The sequence below is a fragment of the Dipodomys merriami genome, unplaced genomic scaffold (genome assembly GCF_024711535.1).
Source record: "Dipodomys merriami isolate MVZ:Mamm:240054 unplaced genomic scaffold, mDipMer1.0.p SCAF_160, whole genome shotgun sequence".
In the NCBI taxonomy this organism is placed as follows: Eukaryota; Metazoa; Chordata; class Mammalia; order Rodentia; family Heteromyidae; genus Dipodomys; species Dipodomys merriami.
Window position 1 is genome coordinate 338505 of NW_027202938.1, and position 18665 is coordinate 357169.

At 41.4% G+C, this 18665-nt stretch overlaps 1 protein-coding gene across 4 annotated transcripts in view; it reads right to left on the reverse strand.

The window, feature by feature from the left end:
• Fyn (FYN proto-oncogene, Src family tyrosine kinase) overlaps positions 1-18665 on the reverse strand; it is a 172354-nt gene that overhangs the window by 38699 nt on the left and 114990 nt on the right. For all 4 annotated transcript variants that reach the window (XM_070024761.1, XM_070024763.1, XM_070024762.1 and 1 more), the window contains exons 2-6: positions 16581-16838; positions 12403-12499; positions 5873-5971; positions 2508-2611; positions 1291-1440 (exon numbers count right to left, since the gene is read on the reverse strand). In XM_070024761.1, the coding sequence (XP_069880862.1) occupies positions 1291-1440; positions 2508-2611; positions 5873-5971; positions 12403-12499; positions 16581-16827 (697 nt within the window). In that variant the 5' untranslated portion in view covers positions 16828-16838. The remainder of the gene's footprint in view (positions 1-1290; positions 1441-2507; positions 2612-5872; positions 5972-12402; positions 12500-16580; positions 16839-18665) is intronic.

An 18665-nucleotide genomic window follows, 5' to 3' on the forward strand; every position in this document is an offset into this window, starting at 1 on the left:
TATTAAGGTGCCCTTTCCAGCACAATATTTTCAAATGATCCCAAAACCCTGGGGATCCTGCTGATGTTTGGCTGTAATAAAACATATTTCAGCTTTTGAAAAAATTCTTACAACATGCAGACATTTTGAGTATATCAGGTAAGCTCAGGGAGATATTCTGCCCCATTTCTCTCAAATAATTCACTAGATTCCACCTCAACCAAGTTAGCCAAATCCCCAAATCAACTATTATTCCAGTGTGTTATTAATTTTTTTAATTGCTCCTATTGTCATTTTCAAAAGATTGGTTTTTTATGCTAAAAAATCAGACACAAATGTTTTCCAATGAGTGTGTTATTATGGAGTCATTTCACTGTTGTGAAGAACAATATAAAATATATTTATGGGTCATACAAAAGCCTTCATTAGGGCTTAATGAGGCATAGACCTAAATCTATACATTGGTACTTATATGTATATCAACATAGGCACATGCATTGTATAATGGGATATAATTGCTGACCAAGGAGAGAAAGCATTTTAGCACACAAAGCCACATTACCGAATAGAATGCACAAGCTACAACACCTATATACCTAATAATTAGGTTTCCAGGAGCAACAAGATAATGGTGACAGCTGGGTGTCAGAACAATAACGAATGTACTTTTTAAAAAAGCAGATGTAACACAATAGATGTAATAGATGTAAGAGCTGTGGGTCACATGTGCTTTAAGTCTCATTAGGAAGTAGAACATGATAAATAGATTGCAGATTCAGCTCGTTAGGTGCATAAAATCCTAGTGCAGCCTTGTGTCAGTAGTGCTGGGTGGAAAGTGCTGGGAGAAGCCCAGTGTGTTTCTGCAGCAACCCCATGTAAGGGTTTGCCCAGTCACAAATCCTCCCTGTCCTCCCCCCCCTCTCTGCCCTTCTCCCCCCAGCTCTTCCCCCCCCCACCCCCCTGTGTCTGCTCCCTTCCTTTGCCAATCTGAATTACATAATCAGGGGAGTGAGAAAAGAACTTGCAAGATATTTAGGAGAAGATGAAAGTCAAACAGTTTTCTACTTGGGAAGCTGGAACGTTATAGAACCTTCCTACAAACATATGGAACTAATAATAACGGTGGTGAAACAAAAATAATGATGTCTCTCAGCCAGCATCACTATTAAGGGCTGGCAAAGAAAACTATTTCATCAGGGATTTTATGTTTATTTGCAATACCTTTCTCCCTCCTCTTTCCCTCTCCAGCTCTGGGCCTACCCATGTCCTCCAGCATCCAACCGTTCAATAAGGAATTAGAATCAAGGTTACCTGAGTAATGCTGTACAAGCTGCTGAAGTGTTTCAAACTGGGCCCGGGTGGTGATATAGTATCCACCATTGTCAAGTTTACGAATTTTATAATGTTTGACATGGTCTCCTTTCATATCATCCCAGTCACGGATGGAAAGTGAATAGGCACCTGGTGAATATGCAAACATTAGCAATGTCAAGCATTTTTGAGTACTAGTTCATTTTTATTAATCTCATTTACCTGATTATGCTGACCAGTAATTATCAAAAACAACCAACACACACACACACACACACACACACACACACACACACACACACACACACACACACACACACACACACACATGCAGGCTATTTCTAGTCAGTAAAGAATAAATACAACTTCTGCTATCTTGCAAAGGTCAGAAGATAGTAGCAATAAGTTTGTCCCCTGAGACTGAAAGCTTCCTGGCTAATTTTTTTAAAGGCTCCTTCTGTTACTTGGTGTTGCCTAACAAGGCCCAGACTCAGTCTCCTAGGCATGCTCAAGAGTACCACAGAACTCTAGCTGAGCTTGTCTTCTGTCCTGCTTTTCCTACAGAACACAGAAGAAATGGAAGGGTCATTCCTCGAGAGGCAGCTTCAAAGTTTCACTTCATTGTACTTCACATGCAGGAGGAGCGAATGTCCAGCCTGTCTGTGGAAGGCCTCAGAATCATTTGGTACATGATGGCCCATCTGCCTGTACTGATAATGTTGTATGGCCTGAGAATGATGTTATACCATCCAAATGGCCCTTTAGAGAAAAAAGATTCTCTGTCCTTGCTACAGGGGCAGGTAACTATAGTGTCTGACAGATTAAGCTAGAATATAATGCTCTTCCCTGCACCACCTCCAATATATCTCTTCTTGGCTCTAATGAGGTATTAAATAATTAAAAAAGAAAGAGAAGCAAAGTCTCCAATTATTTATTTAAAAAAGAAAAGGAAAACAAAACAACTGGAATGACTGACACCAAGGAACTAAGATTTTCATCAATGCTGTCATCACTCACTTCAGGAGGAGCCTTCATTCTGAACCTCTGGGTTTTTAAAAATTTTTTTGAGTTGTCTCAAGTTGTAGAGCCTGGAGGAAAACTGAACATAGGACTCTACTCACAGGGAGGAGCTGTGGCACTTAAAATCCTTGTACATTAGCGATAAGCCTTTCATCCCCACTGACTAATCCACAGATTTAAATGACAAGTTATTTTACCTTTGGTGGTTTCACTCTCTCGGATAAGAAAGGTACCTCTTGGGTTCCCAAAGGACAAAAGCTGTCGTTCAGCATCTTTGCGGCCAAGTTTTCCAAAGTACCATCTTTAAACGAGATCAAAGGAAAGGAAATACTTTATAATGATCATCTATGAACTTAACAGCGTAGATGTTTTTGCCTATAGGTTTTTTTTTTTTTTTTTTTTTTTTTTTTTTTTTTTTTTTTTTTACTAGCTTCATTCAGTTTTCTTTCAATCTATTTTTGATTTTAACCCTTCGTCATCTCTTTCATTCCAGGAAAACAAATCAGATTTGAATTGTAGGTTGTTTTCTTCCCACCAAGATGACAGGAAATGGCTTGTGTTAAAACTACCACCTGCGTGCACAGAAAGAGAAAACTAAGACCTTGTTTTGAAATGGCAAATTTAGGAGATGATTCCCACGCTCAAGCTACAAGGCCCTTGATTTCTGAGCATAATTACAACCCCTGGGAAATAACAAAGCACAATTATAGTACAAAGAAAGATCATTAATCAAGAATTTTTTAAAAAAGAAAATCACTGAGAATGGATGAAGACTGAAGATGGATGTCATTTTCACTCAAGTTCTATCAACAGGAACTCAGAAAGAACTGCCAAGTCTGCTCTTGATATGAGATGACTGCTGCCCCTCCATCTTATTTTGCTTTTCTCTTCCTATCCAGCAGGTGTGAGGACTTGGACAAGTGAAAGGCATTTATCCAGCACCTGGACTGAGAGCTGCCACTCGGCTTCTCTTTAGCACAGCTGCAGGGATTGCTTACTACATAGTTGAGATTTGTGCAGTCACTGCGTATGCCCTTAAGAATGAACTGATGGCATAGACATTTTTAGCATTTGTCAGAACAAATGAATGACACTCCTGTGTCAATGCAGGAGGTATCACCTCAAGTCACCTCAAGATCTTTGTTACTTGTTTTCTACCTCCCCCAGCCCCTGCCCTGCACTCTCCAGCCTCATCAATGTCTGCCAGCTAGTTCACATTTCAGCTGGGTGCTGAATGAGCAGCAGGTGTGCCAAAAACACAAGGGAGAATTCTGGAGCATTCCACTAGAATCTATGTGTACGAACAACTTTTAGAATATTGAACGGTGAAAGAATCCCATTTTAAAATGAAGTTTCAGTTCATTATGCTTGAACAGAACTATTATGTGTTCACTGTCATACTCTTCTGTGAATATTGAAGTTGGAAAGATACACCATGTTAACTTCTCAATGATTTTAGAGTACTCAAACCTGCAACAATCCTTAATCTACTTGGTGTAAAGAATATTACACCAATTATTTGTAAGACATTCTTTCTGGGTTTGTATCAATAATCTAATTAAATGCTGGGAAAAACTGGTGGATGGGACTTGTTAGGACAATGGATTATTCTGAAATAGTATTTTAAGATAACGTAAAAATAATAGGCATTATTTTATGTTTTATTTATTTATTTTGAGACAGACTCATACTATGTAGTTCAGGCTGGTCTTGAATTCATTATCTTCTTGACTCTATCAACTTCTGTAATTATAGGCATGTGCCACCATACCCTTTAGAAATACCTGATTTTTTAAAAACAAAGTATTAAAAAGTCTGGCCATTATAAAATATAACTTCAATATATAGCCAGTAAGCTCCTAGTTAAATCAAAATAATGCTACATTTTGGTGGTTCTTTTTTTTTTTTTTTTTGGGTCAGTCATGGGGCTTGAACTCAGGGTTTGGGCACTGTCCCTGCACTCTTCAGCTCAAGGCAAGCGCTCTATCACTTGAGCCACAGTGCCATTTCTGGTTTTCTATTGGCTTATTGGAGATTAGAGTCTCATGGACTTTCCTGCCTGGGCTGGCTTTGAACTGTGATCCTCAGATCTCAGCTTCCTGAGTAGCTAGGATTACAGGCGTGAGCCACCAACCTGGCCTGGTTCTTTTCATTTTGAAAGAACACAAAGTACTTGCAAATAAAAACTCAATACATGGGGCTGGGAAGGTGGCTCAGTGGTAGAGCGCTTGCCTTGCATGCCTGAGGCCCTGGGTTCGATTCCTCAGCACCACATAAGCAAAAAGAAAAAAAAAGCCGGAAGTGGCACTGTGGCTCAAGTGGTAGAGCGCTAGCCTTGAGCTGAAGAGCTGAGGGACAGCGCCCAGACCCAGAGTTCAGGCCCCACGACCAGACCCCCCCCCCCAAAAACAAACAAACTCAATACATTTATTTACTGATGATGAAACACGGTAGAGAAATTTAAGAAAAAACTTAGAAGAGAGTGAGCAACAAAACAGATATTCTTAGAAGGTATACAAGGAAATTAATGATAAGAAAATGATCCAATTGGGATTTGGCTAGGGTGTCCAATCTAATCTTTCTTGCAGTGTTTACACAAATCCACGACAAAATTAAATATCAGAGCCAAAGGCTGGGCTCAGTGACTGATGTTTCTTTTCTCCCTTTCCAGTGGGGGCACATTCCCAAGGTGCCAGGGAGGAAGCAGTGTTCCCGTGTTTGCGAATCATCGACTCTCTCATCACCACTCAGAAGTGAGGGCTGGAACAAGCAATACCTGCTCATCTCCAAGTCTGGAGAATAACAACCGTTACCTCTTCTAGGACCCCTTCATCCTACTGACCATCTTCCTGAACTGCCTCTGATGGAATATTTGTGCTAACTAACTGCTGTCACTGTTTACTTCAAGGAAAACAACTGAGACCCCAAACAAAGAAGAGCATCACTTGGAAGCCATAACTGCAATATTTCCCAGGATGTGAAACTCACTGTTTATGATATTCTTTTCTCTGGAACATAGAAGCTATGTTTTCAGTACTCTATTAATATTTCTGATTAGATTGAAAAGAAAAATCTGAGTTTAATCTTCAGTAATTATTTGCTTTTCTACCCCCAGGAAGTAGACTTTAGGCCAATTTTGGGATGTCAATAATATACACTGTAGCTAGAATTTCATCATATTTTCATTATTTTTTAATCTATAGCAAGTTATAGGGTACTGATATATTTGAGTACTTGGGTATATAGGGTATATATAGAGTATATTGGGCATTTGGGTATATAGGGTACAAGTTATTTGGGTATTGATACAGTCTCCAAATAATTACACGCTAAAAAGGTGGACAAGCTTAAAGAAAAATATTAAAGTGAATAATAATACAAGTATTATATTGCTATGACAAAAACCAGGGCATAAACCCTGAGATGCACCATATTCCCTCAATCCCTAATAGTCCAGTGAATTTCTTCTTCCTCCTGCACCACGTCAGAGGCATTTTATTGTGGCAAATAACTTTTAAAAGCAAGTGGTTAAGTGAAAATGGCAAAACAAAACAAAACATACTCTTCTGCTTGGATTGAGTCAACTGGAGCCACATAATTGCTGGGAATGTAGCCTGTCTCTCCAGTTGTCAAAGAGCGAGCCTCCCACCAATCTCCTTCCCTGGAAAGAAAAGAGAAAAAGACATGAACATATCTGCAGCTAAACACCGTGCAACAAGTCTAACATTGTCACTTGTCCTCGTGTTACCAATTTCTTCAGCTTTACTCTTTCCTTCTAAGTTCCAATATAATGCCCCATGAAGGTCAAATGGTTTACAATCTCACTCAGCCATGAGTTGAGTCCAGTAAGCTCTCTGGTGTTCCTGGTGAAATCAGACTGGAGGGCTCTGCCTGTTGGAGGGTTGTCCTGGGAGGTGTTTGTCTTGGTAGGAGGCAAAGCTGCATAAGGTGGGAGGGACCAGGCTCTGCTTACTTTAGAAAAACTGTAAATAGTCTGGAAAGGTCCAGCTGGAATAGGTGCATGCTCTGACTATCTGGCTTGCTTGATTTCAAGAACATAGAGACATACTTTCTGCAGGTACAATGATCAAGACTGCAGTAGGACAGATCTTCCTCAGGTATTTTCAGGCCAACAGATTTCAATAGACAGGAGAGGGAAGAAGGGAAGCCACAACTGGGTGGACACACAAGCAAAGGAAGCACAACTCAGAAAAGTTTGCAGTCAGACCATTTTGTTCCATGCCACGGTGTAGTCTCATTCTGAGGATTTCACAGAGGATGTGAAAGGGGAGCTTATCACACTATTCTTATCTCAAACCCACTGAGTAAGCAGTTCATGTGCCTAGGTTTACACAGGCCTGTGTGTAATGAAGAGCAGCAATGAAGTGGAAGCCATGTATGTGGACTGTGGGTGTGATTTGGGCTGTGTGTCCCTCCACCAACCTGTAGACAGGAGTGTGAAGAGCAAGAGAACATGATTGTGCTTCGTCTATCAGGCCTCTCAACTCTGACCACCACAGGTCTCTTTCCTTTTTTTTTTTTTTTTTTGGTACTTGGAGGCAGCAAGAGAAAATTTAGTGAATGGTTTAAAAAAATCATTTTTTTGGCTTAGCTCTGTATCAAAGCTCTTGGCCAGGAAAGAAAAGTGTCTTGGGTTTGGGCTGGGTAAAGATCCTCTCCAGGCTGACTAAATTAGACAGAGACTAACCAGCCTCTATATTGTACCCAAGCTTTCCATTGGGTTCTCTAAAGATCAACTATCTGACTGAGAAAGACTACATAAAGTCATAAATGGTGATATAAGTGGTCATTATGGGTATAATACTGTGAACATGTTTGCTGGCATAAATGATTATATGGTTCAGAAAACCAAGGAGCTAGCAAAAGTCTTTAAAACTTATATTTTAATTAGTTTCCTGGTGTCTTCTTTTTTAATCTTATTAACTGATATCATCACAGGAAGAGACAGTCTTCATACCTTAGAAGTCCTTAATCATAAATTCAGTTCATATTGAGATATTTGTTAAAATGTTTGTACATATGAAAAAATCTATCTATCTATCTAATCTATCTATCTATCTATCTATCTATCTATCTATCTATCTATCTATCTATCTATCTATCTATCTATCTATCTGTCTGTCTGTCTGTCTGTCTGTCTGTCTGTCTGTCTGTCTGTCTGTCTGTCTGTCTGTCTGTCTATCTGTCTGTCTGTCTATCTACAAAAATATCAGAGAACTCTCTATCTACACAAAATATCAGAGAACTCACCACCAACTTTATGAGCTAGATGATTACTAAGCGTGAGGAATCTACATAAAGCTACTCTTCAGTCCAGGTCATTCTGGTCTGCAAGTGCAACTCATAAAGCTAAAAATGTTAGGGGCTGGTACTGTAGGTAAATGGCAACAGTGCTTGCCTAGCATGCACAAGGCTCTGGATTCTATCTCCAGCACCACAGGAGAAAAAAATTAACATTTCAATAGTTTATACTGGTCCTATTTCTATGCCCACCCCTCAAAGCAATACATGTAGGTTTAAGTATCACTTAGAAAATATTTTTTGAAGATGTTATCTTCACTTTAATAATGACAACTGGTTACTGCTCTGAAGCTCCACTAGAGGGAGACATTTCATCATTCAAAACCAATAGCTATCATCCCTCCAATCTCCCAACCTGGGAAATGTTCCAAAATGGTGAGGAAAAAATTAAATGCTTGTAGAAAGGCTCATTATTTTTTTTTAAATGCACGGTAACCTTCATCAAGTTAGTTCTAATTGAATTAAATTAAGAAAAAGAAAGGCTAGCATCAATTTCAGGATATGTGGGAATGTCAACAGGGGCAGGAAGCCAATGGAGTATGCTACAAATTGGGACAAGCTGAGTCTTATTAAGGTGAGCTAGCATTAATGAAATAATGTTAATTCAGATTCATCATTAACTGCCTAATTTTTATCTAGGCACCTAAACACTTTACCAGATAAGTGTCCAACTAACCAGCATGTTCTAAAGTCAGGTATCAAGAGTTATGGTTTTCTTATGTGACCTCGTAATCTCACAAGAGTTGCTATCCTTGATATTTTTCTAGGCCACTCAGGGTCACTTTCTCTATCAAAGGAGACATGAAGTGATAAACAATGTATTAATTTTCTGTACCAGAAAACCTGGTGGGCTTAAAACATTAGACGTAGTTGCATTTATTTTAAATGCATTTCAAGCACCAATTCACTTACAAATAAATAGTACACACTATAAATCACACTAATCAAGGAGGATAGGATCTCTAATATACTACCTTTTGCTTTTTTACATGATTATCATGGGTAATTAGTATTATTAAGGCTGTATAGTTCAAATATCTCATGAATTCACCCTTGGTGAGATATTCTTTTTTTGGTGGGGGAGGTTCTGGTCGTGGGGCCTGAACTCTGGGCCTGGGCGCTGTCCCTCAGCTCTTCAGCTCAAGGCTAGCGCTCTACCATTTGAGCCACAGTGCCACTTCCAGCTATTTTCTTTTTGCTTATCTGGTGCTGAGGAATCGAACCCAGGGCCTCATGCATGCAAGGCAAGCGCTCTACCACTGAGCCACCTTCCCAGCCCCATGGTGAGATATTCTTAATTCTGATTAACTCCTGGCACTGGGCTGAGAATGGCTTCTAAGTTTTTTAAATAGTCCCTGCTCCTCTAATTTAAACACTTACTAAAAGAGTATCTCTGGGGCTAGGAAGGTGGCTTAGTGGTAGAGCACTTGCCTTGCATGCCTGAGGCCCTGGGTTCGATTCCTCAGCACCACATAAGCAAAAAGGAAAAAAAAGCCGGAAGTGCCGCTGTGGCTCAAGTGGTAGAGTGCTAGCCTTGAGCTGAAGAGCTGAGGGACAGTGCCCAGGCCCAGAGTTCAGGCCCCATGACCGGACCCAAAAAAAGGAAAAAAAAAGAGTTTATCTCCAATTCCCAAATCCCTTTGCAGGACTTGTGGTTCTAGCTGCTGGTAGCCCAGGAAGCTTGAAGCCTGTGTAGAACCAACAACTGGTTTTTTCCAATTGCTGTCAGCCATGATCAGCCCAGCCATGGAGGATTCTTTTAATAATACATACTGAATAACTTCTAAACTTGATTACTACCCTTTCACAGAGAACTATATCTGTAACAACTTTACCAAATACTTGGATGAAGTCAAAACCAGGAACTTTAAACAGGTACTCTAGCTACTGATCACTCCTCCAAGTGTATAAAAACAACAGCATTTTAAAGAATCACCATTTTGAAATGGTGACTCACTATGTATGGAATACAAAAACTGGGTAAATGGGCTCAAGTGTAATGTTTTGCTACGCTATTCTGAGCACAAACAACAGGTCATCGAAACTCCTCCACTTGGCCTGGGTAGCAGCTTCTCTGCTTTGGGTACAAGAATAAACTTGCATTCAATGGGGATTGTAGCACTTTAAACAAAAATCCTGTGGCCTCCAGTTTTAGCCTCTTTTTGGGGACCGGGTGGGGGTGGGTGGGAGTGGGGGGTGGGGGTGGGTGGGAGTGGGGGGGTGGGAGCACACACTAGGAGGTGGGGAGGAGGCAGCCTCACCCCTCTCCCCTTTGCTGCAGACAGCCAGAGGCTGGGGAGGCTGGGGGAGGGGAACAGCCACATGCCATCTGCTTCTGTGTTAGTGCTTTGTTTTTCCTTCACCATTTTCTCTTCCTTGTTATTACCCTTGACTTCAGGATATTGTATTTGTTACACAAATCTTATTTTTTTTCCTATGACTTTGAAAAGGGGCATTTAAATGGCCCATAGGATGAGGAATGCCATTGGAAAAAAGGAAGAACATTAAGGGGACAACCAGTTTTCTAATTTTTTTTCTAAGAGCCCAGGGTCAAAGGCTTTCAGGCCCCTGTACACCTCATGGGCCATACATGCAGATCACAAAATACAGATAGACTGTATCCTCCTCTTAAGTGTTTATCTAGAATTCACTTTGATGACATTGAAGATCCTTTCCAGATCAACTCAGGAAGAAGCCATGTCTTTGGCAGGGATTGACTTTGTGAGTGGCCTCCAAGTGAGGCACACATCTATTTTAATTGTGGGAGACTCCCAGAATTGTTGTGTATGGTACTTCTCCTGCCCCTCATGGTTCTTGTCTTTTAGAATTTACACACAGTTTCCAATATACAATCAACCTTGCCATTTGGGGAATATTGTATAACCTGGGGGAGGATCCGCAGAATTCAAAGTTGACAGACTCTGACAAGAGCATTCATTAAGAATCAAACGAACAAATAAGGAATCATAAATCAGAAGAGATCAAAGCCAACTTCCCTCCTCCCCAACTGCCCAGCCAATTTTCGAAACTGTGTCACTTGATGGTTCAGTTGCCTCTGGTTGGGGTAGAGGGCCCTTTCCAAAGTCACACCTGACACAGTATTCAAGATGCCGACCCCTGGGCTCTGCCACCTGCTAGCTCTGTGCTGGGGGGCAGTTCTCTAACCTAGGCCTCCAGCTCCTCAGATGTCAAGATCACAACAGTTGTTGTGACAGAATAAATGAGAGCAATTGTGTTAGCACATGGCTGACACATAAGAAGCCTTCAAAAATGACAGCTGGTTACTATTTAAAAAATCCTCTTGTGGCTTCAGGAGGTCTCCTGCAGGGGAGAAGCAGGTAATGTACTTGACCTAAGTGCTGGCTATATCTCTAAAAATACTATGGTGAGATACATGTAACATAAAACGTATCATTTTTAACCATTTTCAAGTGTGAAACTGCAATGCAGTACATAAATCCACACCACTGTACAAACACTGCCATACCTGCAGTAGTTACATGCATTTTACTGCATGGATTTCAATTAACTAAAAAAACAAACAAACAAACAAAACATCCAACCTCACGTGTTAGCAATGATGATAATACTAATTAAAAAAACACATAAAAGTAGGGCTATGTTGACAATGTCTGCTGACCTCTAGAAGAGAGGTACTAGCCTCCCATGGGGCTCTCAGGTCTTGCTATTGGAATGTGGTACGTTATTAGTGTAAGGTACTGATATGGGCACCCCAGGGAAAGTCCCAGGGGTTGCCAGACCCTCCCCTTTCCTGGGATATGTGGTATGGTATGCACTAGCTCATATCTGGTAATGCTGAAGAGCCAGACTTCCAGTCCTCCCATTACTAGGAAATCCAGACTGGTGGATGGGAGAACCCTCTGATATGTCCCTCAGCCGCAGGTGACATTCTTTCCCAACCACAAGGAAGCACCCAAGAGGACTCCTGAAATTCTTGCATACTGATGTGGAACACTACCCTTTTTGGGGGGAATGGGGTGTGGAGCCGGGACTTCTCTGGAGGGCCCTCATCCACTGCACACTGTCTCAGTCCAAGGAGAAACTTGACCCATGTCCACTACTGCTTATGGAGGAATTAAAGATAGAAGAGTGAGTGATTGGCACTATTAAATCTCTTCGCCCCCTGTTTAATTGCTGTTCCTAGTGAGACTGTTTTAAATGCATGCATTGTAGTCATGCATGAGGGGGTGAAATCACTTCTCCTTTCTCTCACATAGACGGAGTCACTCCCGAATTTTAATCACAGGGAGACACCTTACAGGCGTCACCCCTTGGAATGCTTAGCAGTTGTGAAAACAGAAGGAACATGTTGCTGGCCTGAAGTGACAGCTCAACCAGTGCAATATCAGATGTGAAGAAAGTCTCCAGGCAGTGAGCACATTAACGTGGGCAGCCAGGCCCTGTGCCTATCATTTGAGAAGTGCACATTTGTGAAGATGCTGGGGGAGGTGGGAGGTGAGGCTGATGCCTTGAAACTTGCCACATGAACTTAACTTGCCACCTTGAAACTAAAGCCCCAAACCAGGGATTCTGCTACTACTGCATCCTCAATAAAGACCCCTTGGTGCATATGCACAGTGCCAGCCAGGAGTGCAAAGCATCATCAGCTTTTCTCTCAAATTGAAGGGCTGTTGAGTTTAGCAAGTGTTCATTTAGCATTTCAGATGTCTGACAAGGCTCAGGCTGCACACAAGAACCCTTGCCCAATGTAAAAGACATGCATGCTTTCCTTTTCCCTCCCAAACTTACGAGCTGTTCAATATTTGGAATTTTTCTCCTTTGTGAAAACTTAGGTCATCTTCTGTCCGAGCTTCGTAGTCATAAAGAGCCACAAACAGTGTCACCCCTGACAAAACAAGCAGAGAGATGATTATACCAGTGGAAATTAATTCCAAGAAATTAAATCTTCAAAATTCTCACCTCAAGATCTAGGTTTACTAAGCACTAATAACATGGTGTGATGTATAATTATGTGGGAACATCAGAGCAGGGGGCTGGACTCAGGCCTTGGTTTTTGGAAGGGAAGCATTATCTGATCTAACAAAACCTGGAGTTGAAGGATGCCTCCTTGTATATCTCTGGATGAAGACTAGGGAAGAGACAAGTGGTGCATATGTGAAAATGGAACCAGGTAACTGAGGGAATGGTGGGGTTTAAAAAAATGGGGAGAATGGTAGAAGGGGGTACATTGACCAAGAGGCATTTTTTTGTGTACGAGCTGCTGCAAATCCTGACCTCTTTTAATCCCACACACATTCTCTTCCCCTTGAGAGCTCACATTAAGTTCTGGGTAAAATGGACCACTCTTTTTCCTGGTGATATAGAATGTAACAGGAAATGTCTTCTGTGGCTTGGGGAAAATTAGAGGAGACTCCGTGATGCTCAACTGGAAGATGCCGGGTTTTTGCTGTTGCAGTTTGCAGCTGCTCGATCTCCTTTCTAATAATACTTTCTGCTCTCTGCCTGTTCTCCTCTTCCTTCAACTAACTGTATTGCAATGCTCACCCATCTTCTCATTCATCCTATGTCTGCTCATCTGGTTCCTCAAAGAAGTCATTCTCATGTTGCAGAAGTTTGCTAATAACAACAAAATGTCCAGAGTCCCATTTATCCCAGGACTTGCTCGTTATCACAGGCAGAATTCCAAGAACGCTCTCAATGACTCTTGTCTCTGGTATTCATGCCCTTTTGCAATCCCCTTCCCTCGAATCTAGGCTGAACTTAATGGACTTGCTTCTAACTAACAAAATGCACAAAGCTGACAGCTATTTCTTAGGTGAATAGGTTTTATAGGATGGTGGTTTCTGTCTTCCTAGCAGACTTTCTATTGTCATGTCAGCTTGGACAAGCTGGTGAAGCAAGATGCCATGTTGGCAAGACACACATGACAATGAACTGATCCACAACCAGTGAGGAACTGAATCCTGTCAATACCACCACCTAAACTTCATTCCCTGTTGAAATGCGAGATAACTATATCCTGGTCAACAACCTTGGCTGTAGCCTGTGAGGGATCCTGAGACAATATTCAACTAAGCTATTCCTGGATTCTTTTGTTTTGTACGTTTTTTATTGTAAAAATGTTGTACAGAGGAGTTACAGTTACATGAACAAGGTAATGAGTATATTTCCTATTGAGCATTGTTGATTCCTCCTTTGTTTTTCCCCTACCACCATCCCTTCCTTCTCACCACCACAACTATTACTACCCCCTCCCCGCTGCCAAACTTGTAAAGTTCATTTTCATCATAGTGTTTTGTTTTGTACATCACATTGTTACAATGGATCAACCTGTATCCTTATTTAAGCATTTTGTTTTTTCAGGAAACACAGGCAAGAAATATGAGATAATAAAATACATGTTTGGGTTTTTTTGGGGGTGTCATTTTTCATCCTTCATTATTATTATTATTATTATTATTATTATTATTATTAATATTGTCAGTCGAGGAGCTTGAACTCTGGGGCTGGGCACTATCCCTGAGCTCCTCAGCTCAAGGTGAGCATCCTACCACTTGAGCCACAGTGCCACTTCTGGTTTTCTACTGGTTAATTGGAGGTAAAAGTCTCAGAGACTTTCCTGCCTGGGCTGACTTTGAACTGTGATCCTCAGATCTCAGCCTCCTGAGTAGCTAGGATTACAGGTGTGAGCCACTGATGCCCAGCTTTATTATCTTTAAGTAGCTGAATATAATTCATCTTTGTTTTTATAGCTGTTAAGTTTTTTTGTAGTCTGTTAGATAGGAATTGAGAATGAAAATGTTTCATGTCTTGGAAACCTGGCTTCTTATTTTGATCTCAATATACTTCCAAGAACCTGATGTGGCAAATCAGTGAGCAGTCTACGCTTTACAAAGCTGCTGTGCCATGCAGGCAGGGAGCAGATGTGTCCACAAAGGGGCAGGGACTATGTTCTATCCCTATCCCAGGTGGGACTTGTTGTAGTACAGCTAACACTTAAAGATTTTGTTGAAAGGTTAGCTTAAAACAGATAATATGAATACATCTATGCCAGCCCTGATTCTTATAAATACTCCATCAGCAGATTCCCTTCTAACCTAATTTACAGCAGCAAGCCAAGTCAACCTTGTGGAAGTCAAGGCATGTGAAGACCGACTCGCCTACTCTCTCTGCATCAGCTGATAAGTTCTCACAGAAGGTTGTTATGTTCTAGGGACTGAGGAGAAAATCAAAGGTTGCAGAGAAATGCAAACATAAGGGACCTAGCTGTAAAGGACTGAGAGCAATGTTGTAAGAAAGGACACGTGAACACAATTAAACAAAATAATATATGGTAGGAAACTCTGACAACATCTGGAGGTACTGTCTTTTAGCTTTCAAATTTCATAAGGGATTGCATGGCCTCTTCAACTAAAGTTGTCCCTGACTGAAGTACACACACACCCACATGCTTAAGGCAAGTAACTCACTCCAGTGACATTAATGAATGATACCGGCACACTCAGGGATTCATATCCAGCTTCATGAATGAATGAACAAGAATGGTGCCTGTGCAGCAGAATTAAAGAGTCAGGGCTGCAAAGCATGCATGCTTCTTAAAATGGAGATGTGCACACATTCACATACCTATGTGTATGCCTTTGTGTATGTGTGTGTGTGTGTGTATGTGTGTATGTGCATATGCACACTCAGTATACTTCTGGCTTTTTTTCTGTATCCTCAAGAGCAAGACTTAGACTGCCTGCATTCATCTTTCTTTCATTCTTCATTTCCAGGTACCATCCAGGAAGGTAGGAGACCTGAATAAGTGTATCATACAAGGCCTGGATTAAGGGGAAAGCTAAAGTGACCACAATACAGAGTGAGCATTGCTGTTTTTTCTTCACTGGGCAGAGTGTGATATACTAATGAAAGGGAAGGAGACAATCTCCAAAGATTCTGAACACTGCTATACATACACACACACATATATATCAGTTAGAGAGGAAAAAGCCCTGCTAATGTTAACTCTCTGGGTAAAGAGCACAATGACATTTGATGTAAGACATTAGACATCTGCTCCCAGCTGAGAGATGCTACATTCTTTGAAAGTTTTGTAATAAAGCAATTTCGGAAAAAATAATTTCAAATTATCTAGTTACCATGGTTCACATACTGGGGAAGGAGTTGGAAGCCTAAGGATGCATGAGATAACTTACAAATATATCAGAAAACATATGCCTGAGAACATATGCCAGATATTTTACTAAGTATTAGCTAAGTCAGCAAATACACATGGCAGTAAGATAGGACTGGTAGTATGGAAAACAGGGAAAGGGGGATGGGGGGAGAGAGAAACAGAGAGAGAAGATGAGACTGAATATGGTCTCTTATGGACACATAGACTCAATTTTGAAACACACACAATAAACAGAGTTTAAAAAAAAGAAAATGGAACAACCTGAGGGCTGAAAATTTTAGTCATGTGGAAGGTAATGGAAAACTCAGAGAGAGAATTGATGATGAGTGGTCAAAACATAATTTTGCCAAATGAGCCACCAGCCAGGAAGCGTAGGCAGGCTGAGGACAATGAAAGAGAAGATAAAACCGTAGAAGAGGCAGAAGTAGTTGGGGAGTGCCATGATATGTAGAGAATTCTAGGTCTAGTCCTGGAGCTTCTGATTCAAAAAGTCTGGGATGGGTTTCTGGCTTCTGAGTTTTGAAAGAGTTACCTTAGCTACTCTGGGATAGCCAGCCAAAGTTGAGCACCCCTGGCCTGGTAAATGTCATACATAGCTCACTAACCTTGCAAACCTCTGACCTGGAGTAGGAGTTAGGCATTCAGATCTGTACATCAGGTTTTAATGGCTCTTGATCTGGTAGAGGATAGGTAGAAATTAACTGGAAATTTCAATGTTGATGCTCCAGTCAAAGGGAGCTGAGCAGAACATACTCGCCTCTCCTGACTGACAGTGAGTGGGGCTCACCTGTTCCTCCTCTTGTACGCAAGGTCCCAGTGTGAGAGGAAGAGTTCACACCCCCAAAGACAGTGAGTCCTTGGCCCCCGGCTGCATGGAAGTTGTTGTAGTTTGGGATGGAGGTCACACCGAAGCTGGGGTAGGGCTGAGGAGTGGGGTCTGTGCCATAGCGGTACCCGGAGCTCTGGTTCAGGCTGCCATCCCTCTCCTCTGTCAGTTTTGTTGCTTCTTTATCCTTACATTGCACACAGCCCATTATCTAAATTCCTGCAGGGAAAAAAAGAGGCATATGAATTTGGATATTCCACAGTTGCTAGGATGCTTTGTCACTAAAGAGAAATTATTTATCCAACTATTTCAGGCTGAGAGGGACATGAAGAAAGCAGGGATTGGGGCTGATTATAGGAGGAATCTCAACTCTCTTGGCTGACAATCACATTAGTTCTGCATATGCTCTGGATGATGGCAGCATCACAGAAAACCATGCTTCTGATGAAGCAGGTTTCCTTTTTTTTTTTTTTTTTTTTTTTTTTGTCGGTCGTGGGGCTTGAACTCTGGGCTTGAGCGTGGTCCCTCAGCTCTTCAGCTCAAGGCTAGCACTCTACCACTTGAGCTATAGCGCCACTTCTGGTTTTCTGGTGGTTTATTGGAGATAAGAGTTTCATGGACTTTCCTGCCCAGGCTGGCTTTGAACCGAGATCCTCAGATCTCAGCCTCCTAAGTAGCTAGGATTACAGACATGAGCCACTGGCGCCCAGCAGGTTTCCTTTAATGAGGCCTGCACCCCCTAAAATCTGCATCATACACTTGCCTAAGACTGCCCCAAATGCCACACACTTGCCAATAATTCTTACTATGTTTCCCTTTGGTCATTCACCAAAATAATATATGTGCTATACAATGAATTTGTGAAATAGTAGAGTAAAAACTTCCATCATGGCAGGGAAAATCTGTAGAGGGCCCAAGAGTGTTGCAAATGCCAGAGAGAACAACTAAACAACTCCTCAGTCTTTGTGAATGGGTAGCGATCTTCATGCACAACATTATGGCAAGTGTTAAAACTAAGAAGTAGCTATTGAATGGAAAATAAAATCAGCAGAATCTAAGAGGTTCAAGTATATTTGCAGGTTATCATGACAAAATCATTTAAAGCTGCTAATTTAACCGTTCACATTTCTATTAGCCTTTGATATCTTTCAAAATCATTTAAAAATGTTTCCTGTTTTCCAGAGCTAGTGGTGGATTAAAAACTTGAGTCCCTGTTATCCTACCCTTCTCCAGCCTACTTTTTGTGAACTCCTCATGTCAGTAAACCTCCAAAAGACCCAGTTGCTCAAGCCTGAATACTGATGCTGACAGATCCTTATGTGCTCCTTTTCTCTTCTTCTCTCACACCCTTACTATTCAAAAATGCCCAGCTTTACAGTTCTTCAAAGATTTCATTTCCTCCCTACTCAACTTTAGGCTTTGGGATATTAACACTTTCTCCCCATTCTTTTTAACAAATATTATAATCTTTACGTAGCTGCACGAAGGAGTCGCCATTCAACAAAGTAGTTTCACCATTCTCCCTCATCCCTCTCAACCCCAACCCTTCCCTCAATTTTCATTTTGTAGGCTATGCATTGAAATTTATGACTGCATATGCAATGAAGCCCTTGTGACACAGTTAAGACATCATTTCTCCTGCAAAGCCTTCTCTGATCCCAGCCCTCTCCAAGAGGTGATAGTGCTTTTCCTAAAGGTTCCCATGGCACCCTCATTTCTCCTTTAATTTTTTTTGGTGCTGGTCCTAGGACTTGAATTCAGGGTCTGGGCATCGTCACTGAGCTTCTTTTGCTCAAGGCTAGGGCTCTACCACTTGAGCCATAGCTCCACATTCTCATTTCTTTTTATGGCACCTTTTGTGCCATATTACAAGATGGTTTTTCCACTTGTCCCATCACCCAGTGGACTGCAGGTTTCAGGAAAGCAGGGGCCTGCCTATTTTCCTTACAGCTATATTTCTAGGCCTGTTATGTTTCTCTCTCTGTTCCAAGGCCAACCCTTCTCCCAGTGACTACTATCAGCAGTGTGTTCTGCACGTTCAAGTCC